Source organism: Arvicanthis niloticus, chromosome 1 (genome assembly GCF_011762505.2).
Source record: "Arvicanthis niloticus isolate mArvNil1 chromosome 1, mArvNil1.pat.X, whole genome shotgun sequence".
NCBI classification, from domain to species: domain Eukaryota; kingdom Metazoa; phylum Chordata; class Mammalia; order Rodentia; family Muridae; genus Arvicanthis; species Arvicanthis niloticus.
In genome coordinates this window covers 70029384-70052356 of record NC_047658.1, presented here as the reverse complement: position 1 = coordinate 70052356, position 22973 = coordinate 70029384, and the positions used below count along the sequence as shown (strand labels likewise).

The following is a 22973-nucleotide window of genomic DNA, read 5'->3' as shown; positions in this document are numbered from 1 at the left end:
ATCTTCCCCACCATGGTGGGTGGGCCATACCCTTAAACAGTGAAGCAAAACAAACCCTTCCACTCTCAGCTGCTTTTATCAGGTGTTCTGTCCCACAACAAGTAACTAATAAGCCACTCAAGTATGACTCCAAAGAATAGTAGTAAATGTTTGTTGTCAGGTTTGTTTGAGACAGGGTGTTTCTACATAGACCTGGCGGTCCTAGAACTCACTGTGCAGACCAAGCTCGTCTCAAATTCAGAGATCTGTCCATTTCTGCTTTACTAGTGTTGGGTTAAAAATATGTGCCACTATGCTTGGCTAAACAGTAAAATTTTCTTAAAAAGAAAAAAGGATACTGTCTTCTCTGCTTCTGTCCTGTGTGCTTTCCATTCCAGGTAAAGCTGCAGCAACACGCCGGAAAAGCTGTGAGAAGAGAAGGTATTGAGCTGATGATCATAGGATGGCAAATAGGCTATTCCTCACTTAGATGACAGTTTCAAAAAAGCAAATTAAGACCTAAAGATTTTGTTAGTCATCTTACAGCTATTATTCGGTGATAAAGTCAATTTAAAAGTAGAACCATAAATATGTATACATCCAACACTAGCACACCAAAACATAAAATGTTTAATAGAAGTGAAACTATATATAGTAAAACAGGAATAGGGCAAGGGAAAACGTTGCTTTTCACATACACCAGACAGTAGATACAAGGATGCACAAGAACTGTTCTGCTCCCATAACTTTACCTATTTCAATTTTTACCCCTCAACTCCAAATTGATCTAATATATAGTTTTTATCCTTACCTGCCCTCCACCATTCCCACCCCTACTCTCACTAAAATCAAAGTCTATACCATACTATCTATGGCTGTTTATGCTCAATAGTTACTGAAGTCAATAACTATGTTATGAATTGGAAAGTGTGAATTCTGCACAGTGGTGTAATTAAACACCTGTAGCCACTCTCTAAGTCAATATCCTACTCAGAGAACCACAGAGAGCTTACACCAGGCACCCTGACTTCATGGACAATACTCAATTCCAGCACATCCAAGAACCATATGAATAATGCAAGTACTTCAACTGAAAGAATTTGGAAAACAAACCCAATAAACAAAATAACACTGTATGTAAAATCCCTAATGCAATAAAACCATAAGAACCCTAAAACATAACTCCTCTAAAAATTATTAGCCCTATGGTAACAGCATATCGTGAAATAGACGAAATCCCAGAGAACTCACTGTAAGACATATGTTCAAGACGCAAACAGCTGAACAAAATAGGTAAGGTGACACATGATATAAAAGAAGAATTCAACAAAAATCAATGTGAAATGCTAGAAAGATGTAGTAAAAGTCAAATAAAAAGCTCTGTGGAAAGTCTCAGTAACAGAACAGATCAAAGACAGGATAAAATATTTGAACTTGAAGGAGGACAGCAATAGAAACAATAACACCACACAAACCCACAGAAATTAAACAACACAACAATGAATGAGTCTTTGAAGAAACCAAGCAATAAGTAAAAACCATTCCTAAAATCAAATAAAAACACAACATATCAAACTCTCGAGATACAATGAAAGCAGTGCTCAGAAGGAAGTTTATACCTCTAAGTGCCTACATTAAGATATCAGAGAGACAGCCAGGCAGTGGTGGCGCACGCCTTTGATCCCAGCACTTGGGAGGCAGAGGCAGGCGGATTTCTGAGTTCGAGGCCAGCCTGGTCTACAGAGTGAGTTCCAGGACAGCCAGGGCTACACAGAGAAACCCTGTCTCGAAAAACCAAAAAAAAAAAAAAAATATATCAGAGAGACTTCAAGCGAGCAATTTAATGATGTATCTTGAAGAAGAACAAGAAACCAAGTTCTACATCAGTAGAGGGATATAGATCAGGGCAGAAATTAATGAAAGGGGACCAGCAACAAACAATACAAACAATCATCAAAACAAAGAGTTGTTTTCTTTTTTTAAAAGATAAGACAAACCTTTAGCCAAACTGACTCACAGGAAGAAGATCCACATTAATAAAATTAGGGAAGTAAAGGGAGTCATTACAACAAATGCCAATGAAACTCAAAAATTATTAGGTTTTATTTAAAAAAAAAAAAACCATATATTCCACTACAATAGGAAATCTAAAAGAAATGAATAAATTTCTAGAGGCATACGATCTACCAATTTACCAAAATGAGATAAGCAATTTAAATAGATCCACATCAAGTAATGAGATTGAAGCAGTAAATGAAAAGGTTCCCAACTAGGCTGCCTAAACAAGGCTTGAACAACTCCAAGAACAGGCCCCACTCCTAGAAGAGCTATAAGCAATTAACAATTTCTAAGAGAAGGATAATTAGTCTTCCCCGGATGATTAGCCCCCAATAGGTTATTCAATACTAGGTAGTCAGATGTATGTCCAAGCAACACTCAATGGACTCCTTAAATTGAACTTACACATTTAGTTGTTTATTGTGTGGTGGTTTGAATGAGAATAGCCCCTATAGGCTATCATAGTGCTTAGTCTGTAGTTGGTGGAACTATCTGGAAAGGATTAAGGGTTGTTGTCCTGTTGGAAGAAGTGTGTCACTAGGGGTGGGTTTTTGAGCCCAGCCATTCCTAGTTAGCTCTCTCTCTCTCACCCTAATCAGTCTGAGGATCAAATATAAGCAAGCTCTTAGCTACTACTCTGGCACCATACTCCCTGACATGAATGTCATGGACTTACCCTCTGAAACTGTAAGCAAGCCTCCAATTAAGTGCCACGCCCTTTTGGTTTTTCAAAACAGGGTTTTTCTTTGTAGCTCTGGCTGTCTTATAAGTCATTATTTAGACCAGGTTGGCTTCAGTGATCTGCCTGCCTGCCTCTGGCCACACTCCCCAAGTGTGGTGATTAAAATTGTACACCACCACTGTCCAGCATATGCTTTCTTTTATAAGTTGTCCTGGTCATGGTGTCTCTTTACAGTAACAGAATAGTAACTCGTGCGCGTGCGCACGCACACACACTCACACAAACACACAAACACACACACACACACACACACACACACACACACACACACACACACGAATTACAATGGTTAAGTAATAGGAGGCTGTGAAAGTGGGGGCCAGGGTGAGACATGGAAGACGTAGGAGAAGAAGTGATGTTATTACATTTGAAGAAGAAGAAGAGGAAGAGGAAGAGGAAGAGGAAGAGGAAGAGGAAGAAAAATCTCAACTTGAGTCTAGTCCCAGACGGATTCACTGGTAAATTTTACCCGACATGCAAAAGAAGAACACTAATGGGTGGTATGGGGTTGGGGTGAGGGGGAGGTGTGGGGTGTGGAACAGTCAGAGGGTAGATCTGGAGGAGGATAAAGTCTAAACCGTAAAGAAAGATCAAAGAAAAAAAAAAAAAAAAACCAGACACTAATGCTTCTGAAACTACTCCATAAAAAAGAACATTACCAAATTCTTTTTATAAAAATATATTTCTCTCTCTCTCTCTCTCTCTCTCTCTCTCTCTCTCTCTCTCTCTCTCTCTCTCCTTCTCCCCCCTCCTTTCACTTCCCTGTGAATATGGACATAAAATACTGGCCAACCAAATAAATTCAAGAACACATAAAAAGTTCATTTGTGATGACAAAGTACATAAATGACTTGAAGGATCGAATTACACGGTTATCTCCATAGATTCAAAAAGAAGAATGGAAAAAGAGAAAGAGAAAGTTTTTGGTAAAATCCAACATCCCTTGGAATAGAAAGAACATTTTAGCATACGTCTAGAATATATATATATAAACTTTTATCCAACATTATATTAAAGGAGAAAAGTTCAAAGCACTCCTACTAAAATCAGATAAAAAACCAAAGACAACCACAAATTATACTCTTACACAATATATTGCTGGAGTTTTAGCTACAACAACAGGACAAGAGAAGCAAATAAAAGGGATACAAATAGGAAAAAAGTTACTGTGTCTCTATTTACAGACCAGAGCAGAAAAAAAAAAAAAAAAAAAAAAAAAAAAGCACAACACTGATCACTGATATAAAAACAGACAATGGAATAGAAGACTTAAGATTGAAGGCCACACAATTACATCTATCTCATTTTTAACACACGTTAAAAATACATTAGAGGAAAGACAGCATCATCACCAACGGTGCTGAAAACTGGTATCTTTAAGTAGGTGAAACTAGATCCTTATCTATCACCTTACTCAAAATAACTCTAAAATGGGATCTGATGACGTCTTCTGGCATGCAAGTATACATGTAGACAGAACACTTATTATACATAAAATATACATTTAACCCCCCCCCCAAAAAAAAACCCCAAAACATAAAACAACCAAAAAGACAAAGAGGCCAACTGTGGTGGTATGCACCTTTAATCCCAGCACTTGGGAAGCAGAGGCAGGTGGATCTCTTTGGAGTTTGAAGCCAATGTGGTCTAGAAAGTAAGTTCTAGTCAGGGTTACAGAGTCTAGTTACACAGAGAAACCTCATCTCCAAAAATTAAATAAATAAAAAATTTTAAAAACTGAAAAGAGAACTTGAGTTGAGCGGTGGGGTGGTGGATGAGGTCTCAGGAAGGCTGGATAAAATCAACATGCACTGTCTACAGACACAACAACAAAAAGTATGTGTGAAAATGTCTAACTAGGTGTGGTGGTGCATTTAATAGTCTCAACACTTGGGAAGTTGAGGCTGTAGGATCAGGAGTTTAAGGCCATTGTCAGCTAAATAATGATGTTAAAGTCAGCCTAGGATACAGGAAATTGTCTAAAGTGGGCCAGGATAGGCCTATTCATCTAATAAATGAGTATTACTTTGAAAAGTGTACCAAATAGAAAGGATGTATAAGGAAGATATGACACGACACTGGAGATGCTCAACAGCTAAGAGCACTTGCTACTCTTGCAGAGGAGTCGGGTTTGAGTCACAACTACCAGTGACTCCGATTCCAGGGACACTTTTCTGGCTCTTTTGGGCACCAGGAACTTACATATATACTTGCAAGTACAACACTCACACATAAAAAAATTTAAATGTATTGTAGGACCTAAGCCTGTAATTTCAGCACCTAGGGGATCCCTGTATCAGGCCCTAGGCCTTACAGTTTCTATTGCTGTGATAAACACCAGGACCATAAATTACTTGGGGGAAGAAAGGGTTTATTTTATTTTTACTTCTACATGATAGTCCACCATCAAAGGAAGTCAAAGTGGAAACTCAGAGCAGAAACCTGGAGGCAGGAGCTGATGCAGAGGTCATGGAGGGGTGGGTGCTGTTTACTAGATTACTCCTTATGGTTTGCTCAGCCTGTTTTCTTATAGCATCCAGACTCACAAGTCCTGGAGTGACACTACCCACAGCAACCTGAACCTTCTCCTATCAGTCAAGAAAATATACCACAGGCTTGCCCACAAGCCAATCTTATGGAGCATTTTCTCAATTGAGGTTCCTTCTTCCAAAATGACTGTAGCTCATGTCAAGTTGAAACAAATCTAGTCAGTATACTCTGTCTTGAAATAAAAACAATAAAACAAAAAGAAAATAAAAAAGGTGGTCTGCAATTATAATAAACCAGAGCATTCCTCTATAATTTCAGCCTAGATTTTGGCAGACCCATCTTATAGAAGAACAGCTTGACACTATGAGGTGGTCTTATTACCTGCCCTCTCACAGCACCCCCACCCACCCAGGAAAAAAAAAAAAAAGACAAAAACGAAACAAAAAAAGCCCTCTCCTTTTGTAAAGTTTAAATAGTGTGTACTTCCTCTTCCTTCCCTCCTCCCTCGTCCCTCGTCCCTCTCTGAGACAGTGTTTCTCTGTGTACCCTGTCCTGAAACTTGCTTTGTAAATCAGGGTGTCCTCAAACTCACAGAGATCTGCCTGCCTCTGCCTTCCATGTGCTGGGTTTAAAGGTGTGCACCACCATGCTTAGCCAGAATGTACTTTATAGAAAGCAAATATTATTAGTTTTCCTATATTAGTCTTGACTATCAAATAATGAAACGAAGAAAACATACCTTTAAGACAATGAAGCAGGAACGTAATGAGAATATAGAAGTTCAAAACTTTATATTCAGAACTATTGCAATCATAATGAATTTGTTATCTTGTGTGTAACCTGAACAGTTTGGGAAGTATTTTCTCTTTTTTACAAAAACTATGCCACAGATATTTTTTCTTAGTCTCTGAAAATGTATTTCTAAGTCATGAGTTTTAGTTGCTGTTGCTAATTGAAGGAAATCTTTATAGTAAAAAAAAAAAAAAAAGCTTACTCACAATTATTTCACATTTTCATAAGTTAGGAACAAATATTCATACTCAAAGACCACTTACCTGCTTTACATTGTATCCGGCTTTTGCACTGGTTTCAATAAACATAACATTCAGCTCTTTGGCTTTCCTCTCTCCCTCCTCAATTGACACTTGCCTATAGGAAAAATTTTAAAAAGACAAATTCTTATTTTTGAAAAATGAAATTATAAAACCATAAACCAAATTCTATTGGTGCTGGCTATAGAAACAGCTGTTAGTTTGAAAACATAACTGTGTGTAGCAAGAACTGTACGTGTCTGTGTATGTTATATTTATTTCTCTTCCCTAGTACTGGGAATTGAACTTAGGGTCTTACACATGCTGGGCAAGAGCTCTACTAATGAGCATATACAGTTTACTGACTTAAAAAAACAAAACAAAACAAAACCAAACCCTATGCCGGGCAGTGGTGGCACACGCCTTTAATGCTAGCACTTGGGAGACAGAGGCAGGCGGATTTCTGAGTTCGAGGCCAGCCTGGTCTACAGAGTGAGTTCCAGGACAGCCAGGGCTATATATACAGAGAAACTCTGTCTTGAAAAGCAAACGAACCCCCCCCTCCCCCCCAAAAAAAAGAGAGAGAAAAAAACAAAACAAAACAAACAAACAAACAAAAACCACCCTTCACTTATTTCATGTGTATAATATTCTGCCTGCATACATGTCTGCTTACCACATGCATGCCCAGTATCCATAAAGGCTTTCAGAAGAGGGCACTGAACACTTGGAACTAGAGTTACAGATGGTTATGAGCCATGTGGGTGCTAAACCCAGGTCCTCTGGAAGAGCAATCAGTACTCTTAACAACTGAGCTATCTTTCCAGTTTCTTAATCAAATTGTGTGTGTCTGTGTGCATGTGTGTAAAAAAAATTTCAGGCTGGGGGTGGTAGTGCATGCCTTTAAAACCAGCACTCAGGAGGCAGAGGCAGGAGGATCACTGAGTTTGAAGTCAGCCTGTGCTACAGAGAGTTTCAGGACAGCCAGAGCTACATAGAAAAACTGTCTTGAAAAAGACCAAGAAAGAAAGAAAGAAAGAAAGAAAGAAAGGGCCTCATGTAGCCCAGGAGGACTTTGAACTTCCGACATCCCTGCCTCAACCTCCCAAAGTACTGGAATTATATGAACATGCTACCATACCAATTTTTTATGTAACGCTTTTGACAGAACCCAGTAAGCCCTCCATGAACTTAGCTACATTGTCAACCCCCAATTTAACACACTCTCCCCCCACCCCACCCCACCCCCGTGCGCGCACACCCACAGTTGCTGGTGACTGTACCTGGGTGAATGTGTGCCAAAAACTGAAAAGAACAAGGTATGCTTCCCTATATATAGTTCTCTGCCTAGTAGCCCGATAGTCCCAGCGATCCTCTTGTCTTTGTGCCCCCAACATTGTAGTTACAAACAAGGCATGGGCCATACTTGCCTTTTAATGCATTAGCAATCTGAACTCAGATCCTCAGGTTTGCACAACAACTCCTCTTCTCCACTGAACCATCTTCCTAGCCCCATAAAACTAAGATTTATTTTATTAATGTGTTTTTATGTGTCTGAACCCACTTGATGTTTTGTTTTGAGACATATAACCTCACACATCCCTGGCTGGCTTAGACCTTGCTAGCCCAAGATGATTTAAAATTTTTCATCTTCCTGCCTTCATCTCTCCAATGCTGGAATCACAGGCATACACCACCATCACTCCAGGTTTTAAGCAGTGCTAGGGTCGAAAACACAGGCAGGGCCTTGTGCATGTTAGGCAAGTAAGTACTCTACCCTCAGCCCCAATCTTTTGATTTAAAAAACACGTATTTGTCCATGTAAGTATATGGGCACACACGTACAAGTTTTCTCCTTTCATAACATGGATCCCAGGGTTCAAACTCAGTCTATCCAGCTTCACGGAAAGTGCCTTACCTCCAAACCCACCAGCAGTTTGCCCTTCTTTTTACTTTTAAAATGTTAGTGACTGAACTGCATATAGTGGCTTATCCCTATAGTCCCAAATCTCAGGTAAGAGGCAGTAGGATCTTGAATTCAAGGCCAGCCTGGTCTGTATGAGTTCTAGGCAAGTCTGAGTTTAAGAATAAGGCCCTGACACAAATATACACCCCAAACAAACAAATCTTAAGATTTCTACCATTGAGCTACATCCCAACCTCTTTCTTATCTCAAAAAAAAGAAAGATTACTTTTCAATTATACTACCAATTCAATTTTATTTCTGCCGTTAGGCAGAAGTAGGCTTAACATCTGCACAATTCTTTACCAATAAACTACATCATATCATTTTAGTTAACAGCATGATTTCATCACCTAAATTTCAATATCCAACTCATGAATGAATAAGTGATAAATAGTAAAAGCCTTACTTTCTAATTAAACAGTGTGGTTAAGACTAAACCAGAAAGCATATGCAAAAGACCACTTAAGAATGCTGAAAGCCATTCACATGGAATCTATAGTGAATGTTAATATACTTTGCATCTTGTAACTTGAATGAGCTTTGCTCATTTGACTAAGGTATTACAACTAAGCTATACATACTCAGCTAAATCTAGAATAACCATACAACCAAAAACCACATGAACACACAAGATCACATTGCTGAATTATAATAAAATCATGTGACTGTTTTATTAGAGGACTACAAGTATGTGTATCTAAACATTGAGAATATTTTTTTAAACATAGTTATTTGGGGTAGTCTGCCCCAATTATTAAACCTTAAAAAATATAAAATATTTGTTGGCTTCATGTGTAACAATTCTGTAAAAAAGTTGTTCATGGGCTTACACAAATGAAGTTTAATTTTTTATACTTATGTTTCAGGTACCATCCTAAAAATAAAATGAAATCTCTTCTTTTCAAAAGCATTTTTCGTAAACAAACATATGTTATTTAACATAGAAGCTAAGCATTCAGAATTATTTCATACCTCTTATCAGCAAGATCTGTTTTATTTCCTACTAACATGATGATGACATCACTTCCTCTTTCTGTTCTGACATCATCAATCCATTTTGTAGTTTGCTGGAATGAGTTAACATCTGGCATTGAGAGTAGACAGAGGGATTAGTGTTACTGAAAATACCTCCCCCAGTGAAGGATACTTCCCACAAATACCCTGAAACTGGGAAGGGGGACAGCACATTAAGATCCCATTTTTAATGTGCCTACAACGTAACTCCATTTTATCTGATTTTAACTGTCAGTGATCTAAACAAGTCTGAGAAAAGTAAAATCCTCAATGTTCATTTTGGAGAAAAAAATTTTTCTTGACAATCACCAAACTGTATTTTAAAGCACTACATAATTATAAAAATAAAAGGCTTTCTGATATTTAAGGACAGCTACAGCAGATAAAATGGTGTTACATTGCCACAATGCTTTTTTTGATCATTTATACTAATACATAACAAACATGACAAAGAAAGCATTTCAAAAGTATGTCAGCCAGGAAGTCCCAACACATCCAGAAAATTCATAAAGCCTTTCTATAGCTTTCAACACCACTGTGCTTGCATTGCTTACTCAGTTTGTGATCACTTTAACCTTATTTTAAAAATCCTTTCTTCTGCCTCTACTGCATCTTCCTGGTATTAAGAGTATGTGCCACGAGGCCTGGTTCTTATATTTGTTTTATATTAGAATCTATGTGAAGTGACCTTAACTTAATTAGTTTGATGTACTGGGCTCACTTCTAAGTGAATTCACCCTTTCTAAATATTGGATTCTAGCTAGAATATTTTAATATATTTTTTTAGCAGCTAAAGTAACAAATTTTAGTAGTATTTTAACCACATTTGTGAAATTTTAAAAGAAAAGTTAACAAGCCTCACTTGCTTTGGTTAAAGTAAACACAAACACTTTAAAGCTGCAAAACAGGTCAATGCATTATAATGAACATTAATTTTTTTAAACAAGTAGCAACCTAAAGTAAAGCTGCAAGAAGACTTGCATAAAGCACATATCCAAAAAAAGGTTTTAAAAAAAAGAAGAAAAATATATCTCAGAATGTAATCTAATTTTGCCACTGTAATTACTGTATAGTAATATTTCTGACTGAGCACACAAAAATGTCTATTAATATTATGACTAGTTCAAATGAGTCACTTGTATGTAGTAGTTTTTACAGGAGTCCAGGATGCTATATAATCTTGGATTTCCTATATATTATGGACTAGTGTATAGAATAATGTTAAATATTGCCTTACAAGTGTAATGAAGCAATTTACAAAGATAATTTCAACCAGAGAGCAGTCACCAATGCTCCATGGGTCACTTAAAGACCAAAGGCATTCAGGTTTTGAAGAAAAAAAAAATAGTCTTTCATTACCATTAAATTATTTTCTTGGAAAAAAAAAAAAAAGTGTAATTTGTTACCAATAAAGAAAAATCATTCATGAAATGCACATATTCAAACAAAAATGGCTAACAGAAAATACACATTATGCTTCTCTGTTTTTCTCTATATAAGAGAATGACTGGAAGAGGGAAGCAAAGAAAACGCTAGCTGGCAGAAACTTTTAAAAGCCTCAAAAGAAGTCACGAAGGATCTGAAAAACTTGGCAACATGCTTAAATAAAGATTATTTTTGAAATCTGAGATAAATTAATGAATAATATTCCTTTAACTATAATTATGGGACAGTTTATGGATAAGAGGATACTATGAAATCCTTGAACTAGAATCATAGCTGGATCCAAAATACAGTGAAAACCCTGGCACACAGATGTTGAGCATACTGGTACAAACATGGAGGCAAGGATTTTTGACTTTGCTATTCTGGGATACAGTTTGCAATGATAAAATGTTTTTCATGCCAGTAAGGAAAACAAGCACGAGACAAACATGCATGCAGCTAAGCTAAAGGTTGAAAGAAGATTAGAAATGCATAATCCCCCCCACTCACTTGTGATATCATAAACAACAACTGCCACAGTGGAGTCACGAATGTAGCTAGGAATCAAGCTCCTGAACCGCTCTTGACCTGCTGTGTCCCATAATTGCAATCGCACCTAACAACAAAATCAGTCAAACAAGCGAGAAAAGTAAGAAAGGTCAACCCATCGCATATACCTACTTGTGATATCGTAAACTACTACGGCTGCAGCAGAGTCACGGATGTAACTGGGAATGAGGCTACGGAAACGTTCCTGACCCGCAGTATCCCACAGCTGCAGCCTGATCTGTGGGATGGGAAAAAGTAAATAAAAAAAACAAAACAAAACAAAAACTCCAAAAAATAATACTTAAAAAAGAAGTGATTTTTTTTTTTTTTTTTTTTTTTTTTTTGGTAAAATGAGTGTAGACAACTCATGTAGAGGTTTAATGCAGAGGAATGAAAACAACATTAAAAAGCTCCTTTCTGAAAAGAGAACAGTACTACAAACTTGCTTGTTCTGAAGCTATAATCACTGAAAATGATTTGCAAAAGATTTCACAAAATAAAAAATAATGCTTTCCCCAACCCTTCCTGTAATTTGAATCCCAGTGTCTTCCAAATGATAAGTAGACGGTTGATGTTCAAATACTGGGCATAAAAGAGAGAAGGAAGGTAAGTGTTAGTGAAAACATAAAGCTATCAGATGACAGTCTCTCTGAAGTGAACATGGGTCTGTGATTACTATGCTTTGTTTCTTCTACTAATTTGTGCCCAGAACATTGTAAATAATGGGGGAGGGGAAAGAAAAGAGAGAATAAATTTTTCTGCAATCTTACATAAAATGTCTTTATTTTCATCTGCCACATTCACATTATAGAAAATCCTAAAAATAAGTCTTCTTGGCCATACAAAGCAGTTTCTGAGCTCGAGTTTTAAGAAAAGCTGTATTACATATGAAAGCATCAAAATCACACACTTCGGAAATAAGAAAAAATATTAGAAATGTCTCATATTTTGCGTGCATTAAGTTATTCACTGTTTAAGTGATGATAGATATCTTTTCAAAGAGCAAGTGGTCTAAAATATAATTTTTTCAAAGAAACACTCAACAATATGAAAGATTAAAAATACGATAGAGATTTTCCCTTATTTAATTACTCTGCTACATATTCTATTCTGACAAAGAAAGTCTTTAAGTTTACACACTACAAAATCTTTCTGAATGACTTCACTAGTGTTCAAAAGCTAAAATTTCTTCATGAAAATTTCTTTAATTCGCTTATAAATCTATCTGTTGCCTTTTTTCTAAATCAAGATAGCAAAATAAGTCTAAAGACAGCAGGAATTTACAAACTAATTCTGACTTTCTTGCTTTGAACATTAAATGGAAGTAATAAATCAGAGTAACAAAAACCAACTCTATAGTAAATTTTTTCAAGACCTGATTTGGGTAATTTTGCTAAGCACTTCTTACGGTGACAATTACTGACTAAGCTGTGATCCTAGCTTTCTAGCCTGAAGTGTTGCAGAAAACTGCACACTGAAAACATTACTCACGGTTCGATCCTCCAAGTACATTGTTTTTGATAAGAAGTCAATGCCAATTGTTGCCTATAAAATAAAACAAGAGTTAGCAAGTAATAATAGTTTAGTGTAGCCAGCAGTTTAGGATAACAAGCAGGATTTATGAATGTGAAAGAAATAATAAATACAGATATAACCACACTTTGGCCAAGCAAGAAAAAATATGTCCAATGTTAACTGTTTCCATGTACTAAGCACTCACTCTGTGTTGGAGATTAATTCCTTCAGGCCCTTTATGTGATCAACTCTCATCCTCATTCATGAAAGACAACTCATTCTCATACTGATTTTTCTTATTTCATAGAGAACACGACTATGTTTTATATGTATAGTTTTACCAGAATATTCAAATATCTGAATACAAATCTTAGTCTGAGTATCTTAATGTTCCCCAGTCAGAATGGCTCTTATCTGTCCCAACAACATTTTTATGAAATAAATTTTATGTTGATAACCATGTCTAAACTTCCTACATAATGGTTTGTTCTGGTGTCACAGACAGCCAGATCAATAAATATGACTTTCAAGGGAACATAGTTTTTCTAATATGGAAGTAATATGTTAAAGTAAAGAAACAATTTTTTTTCTTAATCTTTCAATGATAAGTATATCCTATGATCCAAACATAGTGTAAAATACTGTATGCCTGGTTAAATAATAAAGACTTTTAAAAGGCAAAAACTAGGAAAAAAAGGTGGACATTAAGGAAGTCTAAATTCAATAGGAAGATAAATTAAAAGTATCTGGACATGGGGCTGAAGTGACAGCTCAGCAGTTAAGAGCAACTCTCTTTCAGGAAAGCAGGATCAGTTCCCAGCCTTCACTTGCTGGTAGTCAACCATCCATAACTCCAGTTCCAGGGGACCTAGTGCCCTATTCTGATGCCCATGGCACAAAGCATGCACATACATACATGCAAGCAAAACATTCACACATAAAATAAAATGGATATATCTCATTTTAAAAGAAAAAGAGGAAAAAGGAAAAAAAAAGCAGCTGTGTGTTGGCATGTCCTTCCCTGATTACAATCTACTGACAACTAGTTAGTCCACTGTAAGTTTCCCGTCATGATGGCCTAAACCCTCTGACATCATAAGCTGAAATAAACTCTCAAAAAGAAATCTCAGACTTGGATAGTATCACTTCTAATTCCCTCTCAGATAACAGTAAAAATAATTTTTCAACTGACTTTGAAAGAGGTAAACTGACTAATAAGGTTATGACTATGGGCAAGATCATTTATATTTTGTATAATATACACTTTATACAAAGCACTTTTATATCTATGGCTGCATGTAAATGAATGAACTTTAAAAAAAAAAAAAAAAAAAGATTTATTTCACTGTTGCTGTCTTCAGACATACCAGAAGAGGGCATCAGATCCCATTACAGTTGTGAGGCACCATATGGTTGCTGGGAAGTGAACTCAAAACCTCTGGAAGAGCAGTGCTCTTAACTGCTGAGCCATCTCTCCAGCCCATGAATAAACTTTTAAAAATACTTTAAACTTTTCTCTTAGCTTTTTTTTGTTTTGTTTTGTTTTTTTGGTTTTTTTTGTTTTTCGAGACAGGGTTTCTCTGTATAGCTCTGGCTGTCCTGGAACTCAGTCTGTAGACCAGGCTGGCCTCGAACTCAGAAATCCATCTGCCTCTGCCTCCCAAGTGCTGGGATTAAAGGCGTGCGCCACCACTGCCTGGCTCCTCTTAACATTAAGAGATAAACTTTATAAATTGGCAAAACCAAAATACCTGATAGGTGTTGTCAAAACTGTCATACATGAATCTGGTGATCAAGGATGTCTTTCCAACTGAAATGAAAAAGAGAAATATGCTTAGTGAACATACTAAGTATATTAGGTTCCCAGGCATTGCTCAAAGAATTGCAATTAAGTTAAATGGAAAATACATTCAATGGTTTTGTCCAAAGTTTGCTGACAGGACTGTCTCATTAATAGATAATGATTTCTTTACATTAAAGGCACAGGCAAAAAGTATTTAGCTAAAAGTTCAGGAAAATGAAGAGATGGGATGGAACAAAACAATGCTGATATTCCAAATTCACAAAAAGCAAAAGCAGGTATTACTTGAGAACAATAGGAGGTGGAAACGAACAAATAAAACAAAACTCACACCATCTCATTTTCAACTTGTTTAGTGAATCAAAACCATAGGAGTAAAAAGACAAGCAGTGTTGCAATGGGTTATGGTGCTTTTAAGAACTAATTTTTTAAAATATGAGTACAGTTTTTTTGGTTTTGCTTTTAAATTTATATAAGTACACTGTAGCTGTCCTCAGACACTTCAGAAGAGAGTATCTGATTCCATTACAGATGGTTATAAGCCACTATGTGGTTATCAAACAGTCCTTCAATGCGTTATCAGGGCTTTAAGAACTAGATTGTTTTCTATGAGTACACTGTAGCTGTGTTCAGACACACCAGAAGAGGGCATCGGATCTCATTACAGATGCTTGTGAGCCACCATGTTGTTGCTAGGAATTGAACTCAGCTCAGGACCTTTGGAAAAGCAGTCAGTGCTCTTAACTGCCAAGCCATCTCTCTAGCCCCACAATTCTAATTTTTGCTAATAGCCCAGGCTGGCCTTAAACTCACTATGTAGCCTGGATTGGCCTTAAATTTCTGGTCATTCTCTTGTCTCAGTCTCTGGAGCAAGAGATTATAAGCATGTGCCACTATGTCTGGTTATAATTCAACTTTACATTGGAGTTTTTAGGAAAAGCACTGCTAGACTGATAAAGTGAAATATTGAGAATTTCCTTACTAAGTTCTCCAAGAACAAGAACCACATCTAATAACTTTTCTATTTCTCCAGTCACTTCACATAGATTATAATACAAAACAAATTCAAGAGCCAGGTAGACCTGTAAGTTCAAGGCTAGCCTAGTCTACAATGAGATCCAGATAAGCCATGGCTACAGCCAGGCAGTGGTGGCGCACGCCTTTAATCCCAGCACTTGGGAGGCAGAGGCAGGTGGATTTCTGAGTTCGAGGCCAGCCTGGTCTACAGACTGAGTTCCAGGGCTACACAGAGAAACCCTGTCTTGAAAAACCAAAAAAAAAAAAAAAAAAAAAAGCCATGGCTACATAGTGAGGTCTTGTCTCAAAAATATCAAAACAACAAATAAAACAGATGTAATAATTCTATAAGTTAGAAAGGAACCAGGTTAATAAACTGCAAATGCTCCCCAAATGTAAATATTTTAGATAAAGATAAAAATCACAGTCATTGACATTTTAGTACAATTAAGTTTTGTTTTCTTTTAAAAAAATATTTCAGCTTAAATTATGTGTATATGTGCTTGCACTTATATGCATATAAGTGTGGGTGCCTACAAAGGTCACAGGCCACAAATCTACCAGGGACTGGAGTCACTGGTAATTGTGAACAGCCCAAAATGGGGACTGGGAACTGAACTCAGGTCCTTTATAAGAACAGTTATATATTCTTAACCACTGAGCCATTCTTTAGCTCCAAAAGAAATTGTTTTGCTTTTTGAGACAGGGTTTCTCTGTGTAGCCCTGGATGTTCTTTCTGTAACTCCCTCTGTAGTCCAGGCTGGTCTAGAACAGAGATCTGTTTGCCTCTGCCTTCTGAGTGCTAGGATTAAAGGTGTACACCACACCTAGAAAACAAGGAATGTTTAGCATGTGTAAGATCCCAATATTCAATACAACAAAATGCTTTGAGAGAAAAAGAACAAAGAATCTAAATAAATGGAAGGATATATTATATAGCTGGTTGCCCTTGTAGAAGAAGAGGTTCGAGTCCCAACACCTACATGGCGAATCCAGTTCTAGGAGATCTGTTTCTCTCTTCTGGATTCTGCAAGCCCCATGCATGCACTTGGTGCACAGATATACATGGAGGCAAAAAATGCACACATGAAATAAGTAAGTAAGCCAGGTGGTGGTGGCGCACGCCTTTGATCCCAGCACTTGGGAGGCAGAGGCAGGCGGATTTCTGAGTTTGAGGCCAGCCTGGTCTACAGAGTGAGTTCCAGGACAGCCAGGGCTACACAGAGAAACCCTGTCTCAGAAAAACAAAACAAAACAAAACAAAACAAAAACACCTAAGACAGAAAAGCAGATCAATGGAACACGACTGGGGCCAGAAATATATAAAAATCTTTAGGCAGTTGAATAAACATCTCTATCCTTCTGAGACCAAAACTCTATTTCCTCTGATTTGCACCCTTCTCCAAAAGGTGATCCAAAAAGAGATCAGACTTTTATATTTTTCTTCCATCATAGTATCTCAAGAATAGTGTAAGAAAATTCAGGTTTTAAAAAGCACTTGTAGCTTAAAACTATTGCCCTGAAATAAAATTAGAGTATTTTGTCAAGCAAGGTGATGCTTGCCTTCATTCCCAGTTCTCAAGAGGCAGAAGCAGGTGGATCTCCGTCAGTCTATATAGTGAGTTCTAGTACAGTCAGGGCTAGAGATCCTGTTTCATTCCCAATTATGATAGTGTTGCATATACCAGATGTTTTAAAGAAACTTTTATTTTTATTCTCACTCTACAGAATTAGTGATGAAAAAACAAATTATTTTCTGCCAACTTTTATTTAGGGAAAACCTTTATTTATTTATTTAGTCTGTGTGTGGTGGTGCACACCTATAATTCTAGAACTCAGGAAGCAGAGGATTACTGCAAATTTAAAGCCACTATGGTTTTTACTGTAAGTTCTAGGACAATAACACCTTGTCCTGCTCCCCATCATCCCTCGCACACACATTTTCTTTGTCCTCAATGAAAATCAACAAATGAGGTAGAGATAGCTTAGCAAGTAAGAGCACCTTTTGTTCTTATAGAAGATGATCCAGGTTCAGTTCCCAGCACTCATCCTGTGTTTCACAACCATCCCTAACTCCAGTTTCAAGGGCTCCAATGCCCTCTTTTGACCTCTGCAGGTAGCAGGCACACATGTGATGTACCTACATACACATAGATAGAACATTCATACACATAAATCTTTTCTTAACAAGAAAATTAACAAGAAACAATGAAAAGAACTAGACAATCCTGAAATGTTCAGCAATAAGGTTAATATACACCTTTGCCCAAGCTGGGCTTAAAGTCCTTATCCATTCAGGTAGGCGGAACCATGGGTGCTTGCCATAGTACTTATACTCAGTTTCATTTTGTTTTAATATAATTTTAGGAGAAAAGAAACCATGATTCAGTCTAGCTCTATAGAAAATGGCTTACTATGTTTTTTGAGATAGGGTTTCTCTATGCAGTCTTGGCTGTCCTGGAATTTGTCATGTAGACTAGGCTAGCTTCCAACTCACAGAGCTCTTTGGGTCTCTGCCTCCTCCCAGAGTGCTGAGATTAAAGGTGTGTGCCACCATACCCAGCTATCTTTTTGTGTTTTAAAACTTCAGGGTATTTGAGAGTTGGTGAAACAGCTTAGCGTGGTTTAGTTGATTTGCTGTTGTAGAATTGCAGCACTCAAGTGAAATAGCTTTTGATATAATGCATTAGCTGCAGCCAAGCTTTTCTGCTGTGATCCCAACATCTCAGCCATTGTTACCACAGAATATAATTATAACTATTATTACAGCATATTAAATGTAATACACTATAAAAATAGTTAAGAACAGAGATCATACAACTATCTTGGAAAATATATATTTGTGTTTGTGTGTGTGTGCACAGAGGTGGACTTTAAGTGGCTTCCCTAATCACTTTCTATATCACTTTGACCTGTTTTATCAAGATTATTTATTGTGCATATATGTTTATCTTAGAGCAGGTGAGCAGAGGGAAGAAGAAAAGGAAGAAAGTCAGGGGACAACTTTTCAGGAGCTAGTTCTTGTCTTCAATTTTGTTTCTGAGGCAGAGTCTCTTGTTATTTCTTCTGCTGCATTATTTAGGACAGTTTCCTATTGAATTCTGTCTCTCTACCTCCCACCCAGCCTTAGGAATGAGGGCTTTACAGCTTCACACCACCTCATCCAACTTTTATGTAAATTTTGTGAACAATTTCAGATTATCAGATTTTCATGGCTACCGCTTTTATCTGCTAAGCCATCTCCCCAGCTTTATCATCTTATTTTTTGAGGCAGAACTGGAACTTACCTGGAACTGACCTTTAAGGTTATGCTGGTGGATCAGCCTAAGGCCCTAAGGTCCTCCTCTCCCTACTTCCTTAGTGCTGGGATTATATGGGTACACTATGTCCAGTTTTCTTTTCATTTTTTTTTTTTTAATTAAAAGAAAAATTTAGAACTCAGCAGTGGTGGCACATTCTGTTAATCCCAGCACTAGGAAGGCAGAGACAGGTAGATTTCTGAAAATGAGGATAGCCTGGTCTATATACTGAGTTCCAGAACAGCCAAGGCTACACAGAGAAACCCAGTCTCAAACAAACAAAACAATAAAACAAATAAAAATATTTTAAATTCTTAAATTTCATTTTATGTATATGGGTGTTTGTATACCTGGTACCAACAGAGGTCAGAATCATGTGTTAGATTCTCTGGAACTGGAGTTACACAGATGGCTGATAACATCATGTGGGTGCTAGAAACTGAACCCAGGTCTTCTCCAAGAATAGTAAATGTTCTTTTGTTGATGTTGTTTGTTTTCTGTGTAGCCTTGGCTATCCTGGGATTCACTCTGTCTAAGCTGCCTCAAAGTCAGAGAGATATGCCTGCCTGTGTCTCCAGAGTGCTGGGATTAAAGGCATGTGCCACCATTGCCCACCACCAGCTATAGCAAATGTTCTTAACCACTAAGCTATCTCTATAGATCGCCTCCTACTCCCTGTTCAGTTTTTATGTACGTGCTGGAAATTGAACTCAAATCCTCATGTTTGGGCACTTTACCAACTGATCTACCTAGCTTTAGAAAAACATCTGACAAGGTTCAACATGCTTTTATGATAAAGTTCTAAAGAAATTAGGAATGAATAGAGCATATCACAAAACAATAAAAGATCACAAAACAATAAAGATCATATATGACAAACCTATAGCCAATATTATACTGAATCTTCTGAAAATCTGGAGTGAGACAAAAGAGGTACCCACTCTGCTTGCTTAACATAGTACTCAGAGTCTTAGCATGGCCTTGTGGCACAGGCAAAGGCAGACAGATCTCTGAGTTCATAGCTAGCCTGAGCTACACAGTAAGACGGTGGGCTGGAAAGATGGCTGGCTCATCAGTTAAGAGCACCTACTGCTCTTCCTAGGACCTGAGTTCAAATCCCAGTAACAGACTCATAAGTCTGTTAAGTCTCCAGGGATACAATTCCTCTGCACTCACACACAACCCCCCTACAACTTAGAACAATAAACATAAATCTTATTTAAAAAAATAAATCCATCCTAGTCTTAGTTAGAGCAACAACAAGGTAAGACAAAAATTATATAAAAGGAATAAAAATAGGAAAGGTAGAAGTCCTTTCATAGATGACCTAATTTTATACTTAAAATGTTATAGGTGCTGTCAAGTATCACTAGATCCGATATAATCAGTAAAAGTATAAGATAGTAATTAATATACATATCTGTAGGTTTCTTAATACTGATGACAGATTTACTGAGAAGGAAATCAGAGAAAATATCTTAATTAAATTTTTTAAAAAATTAGAGGAACAAACTGTTTTCATCTTTTCTATTTATTTTTATATGTACAGGTGTTTTGCCTGACATATGTCTGTATAACACTAGCATGTCTGTTGCCCAGGAAGGCCAGAAGACAGTGTTGGATCCCTTGTGACTGAAGTTACAGATGGTTGTGAACCAGCTATAGATGGGTAGATGCTGGGAGTTGAACCCAGGTCTTCTGGAAGAGTAATCAGTACCTTAATTGCTGAACCAGCTTTCTACCCCTACCCTAAATTTTAAGTTCCTAGTAATATACCTAACCAAGGAAGTGAAAGACCATCAATGAAAACTTTATGACACTGAAAAAAATAACTGAAGAGACTAGACAATGGAAAGACTTCTATACTCCTAGATTACCAGAATTAATACTGTGAAATGGGTAAATTACTAGATGTAACCTACAGAACTCAATGCAATCTCAATCATAATTTCAATGATATACTTTACAGAACTATTAAAGACAATCAAACTGTTCACATAGAAACACAAAAGAGCATGAATAGCAAAAGCAACCCTAAGTAGACAGAACAATGGTGTAGAGCTATTATAATACTTATATCTCCAATTTTTATTTTTTTAATTTTAAACATTTTTTCTCATAAACCGGTCATTTATTAACACAGACTGCTGGACACAGCAGTTTCCAGCATTCTGACTAAGGGAAAGGAAGCAAGCAGTGGAGTCTCACTTCTTCCACTTGCTCTTGTATATGCCTTCTTGGCAGAGAAGCCCTTCTTAAGAGTCCAGCATCTGCTAGGTCTGCATGGCCACCCAGTCTGCATCAAAGCTATGAGGGATGGGGTTGTACCCATAGTGTTTCTCCCTCATCAGAATTAGAGCCTGAACCCCATGAAAAACATGGCCATGCCCACAACTGTCTTCCACCTGTTGGTGCTCCTGTTCATCTCAGCGAAGCTCTTGTTAAACTGGATGCAGTACAATTGGACTTTCTCATCCCTGGACAGGCTGCTCCAGGCCAGCCTTCTCCTTCGGGGCTTTCTGGCTGGCAGACAGCAGCCTGACATGAGCCACATCAGGTAAGGGGTGGTCATGTAGATCAAAATAACCAGGGAGAGCACAGTCTTCACTCTTCATAATACTCCCATGTACTCAAGACACATACCGAGGTAGAAATGGCTCCCTTGCTAATTAAACTAAGTGCTCTGGTAGCCAACAGTCTGCCAGTGCTGCTCTGGCAACCTTCCTCTTTACCCTTGCTGCTTGTTAGTAGAAGATCTCAGATTTTTAAAAATTACTTATTTCATGTGTCTGAGTGTTTTGCCCACAGAGGCCAGAGAATCTGGGAGATCAGTCAGTGCTCCTAACTACTGAGCCATCTCTCCAGTCCTGGTATTTATATTCTAAAATATATGCATAGGAATCTAATGCAGCCAGATCCATAAATGGTGTTTAAGAACCACTGCAGTTCATAAGTAAAAATTCCAAGTAATTGATTAATTACCTTTAGCTTGAGTAAACATACCTTTCTATGTAAAGAATCTTCATACAGTATTATATTCGGGCTGGAGAGATGGCTCAGTGGTTAAGAGCACTGACTGCTTTTCCAGAGGTCCTGAGTTCAACTCCCAGGAACCACATGGTGGCTCACAACCATCTGTAATAGGATCTGATGCCCTCTTCTGGTGTGTCTAGAGAGAGCTACAATGTACTCATCATACAAATAAAATTTTTTAAAAATGCATTTAAAGATTAAAAAAACCCAAAAAAACAAAAAAACCAATATTATATTCTATGTTTTCTTCCAATCACACCTCCTACCAATATCATTGTAATAGCTTATATAACACTGAATTAAGTAAAAATGTGATTGAGATATTCTGATAAAAAGATTATAGTGAGACAAAGAAAACCAACTAAAACTAGTAAATAAAGCATTGTGAGTTCAATATTAAAAGGATATTCCTGTGTAATTACCTCTTCATAAAAGAATTTGTCTACTTGGAAAATAAAACATTATCCAGATGCTTTTAAACCCACTCTAATATTTCTACAATTTCAGTTAGAAAATTCTTTCTTATATGACTTATCTTCAGTGTTTCAACTTGCACAAATATTCTGTTCTTAAACTTCTGTTCACTAATTGTAACTTTTATCAAAGAACTTTATTAACAGCAATTATTACTGTAGTGTTCCAATAGAAAAATTCTCCTTATTACTAGCTATATTTATTATTTAGAATTAATTTAAAATTTTCATTTGTTTTTATGTGTATGGATGTTTTGCCTGCATGTTGTATCAGTGTACAATTTGTGTGCAGAGCCCCCAGAGACTGGAAAAAGACTGAAATTTCCAATTTAGTACCCAATTTGGGTACTAAGAATCAACCCTTAATCCTTTGGAAGGGCAGCCAGTGCTCCTGACCGCTGAGCCATCATCTCATCAGCCCCTAATTAGGGTTCTTTTTTAAGAATAAACTTTCCTTTCCACTTAAATATTTACAATAACATTCTCATGTATGCTTTCTGTATACATTCTGTAGGTTCAGAACCAGTACTGTAATTATTTTGTTGCTCAAAGTATTCCAACTTTCTCTATTGGAAACTTTT

General features: G+C 37.1%; 1 protein-coding gene across 2 annotated transcripts in view; it reads right to left on the bottom strand.

Annotated features, from left to right (window-relative positions):
* Rab6a (RAB6A, member RAS oncogene family) overlaps positions 1-22973 on the bottom strand; it is a 41049-nt gene that overhangs the window by 3749 nt on the left and 14327 nt on the right. Inside the window, exons 2-7 of one of the 2 annotated variants that reach the window (XM_034495544.2) lie at positions 14521-14579; positions 12746-12799; positions 11387-11492; positions 9239-9350; positions 6325-6418; positions 339-405 (exon numbers count right to left, since the gene is read on the bottom strand). In XM_034495544.2, coding sequence (XP_034351435.1) covers positions 339-405; positions 6325-6418; positions 9239-9350; positions 11387-11492; positions 12746-12799; positions 14521-14579 — 492 coding nt within the window. Of the gene's footprint in view, positions 1-338; positions 406-6324; positions 6419-9238; positions 9351-11215; positions 11322-11386; positions 11493-12745; positions 12800-14520; positions 14580-22973 lie in introns of both variants that reach the window. The other variant, XM_034495537.2, reaches the window with a different exon arrangement.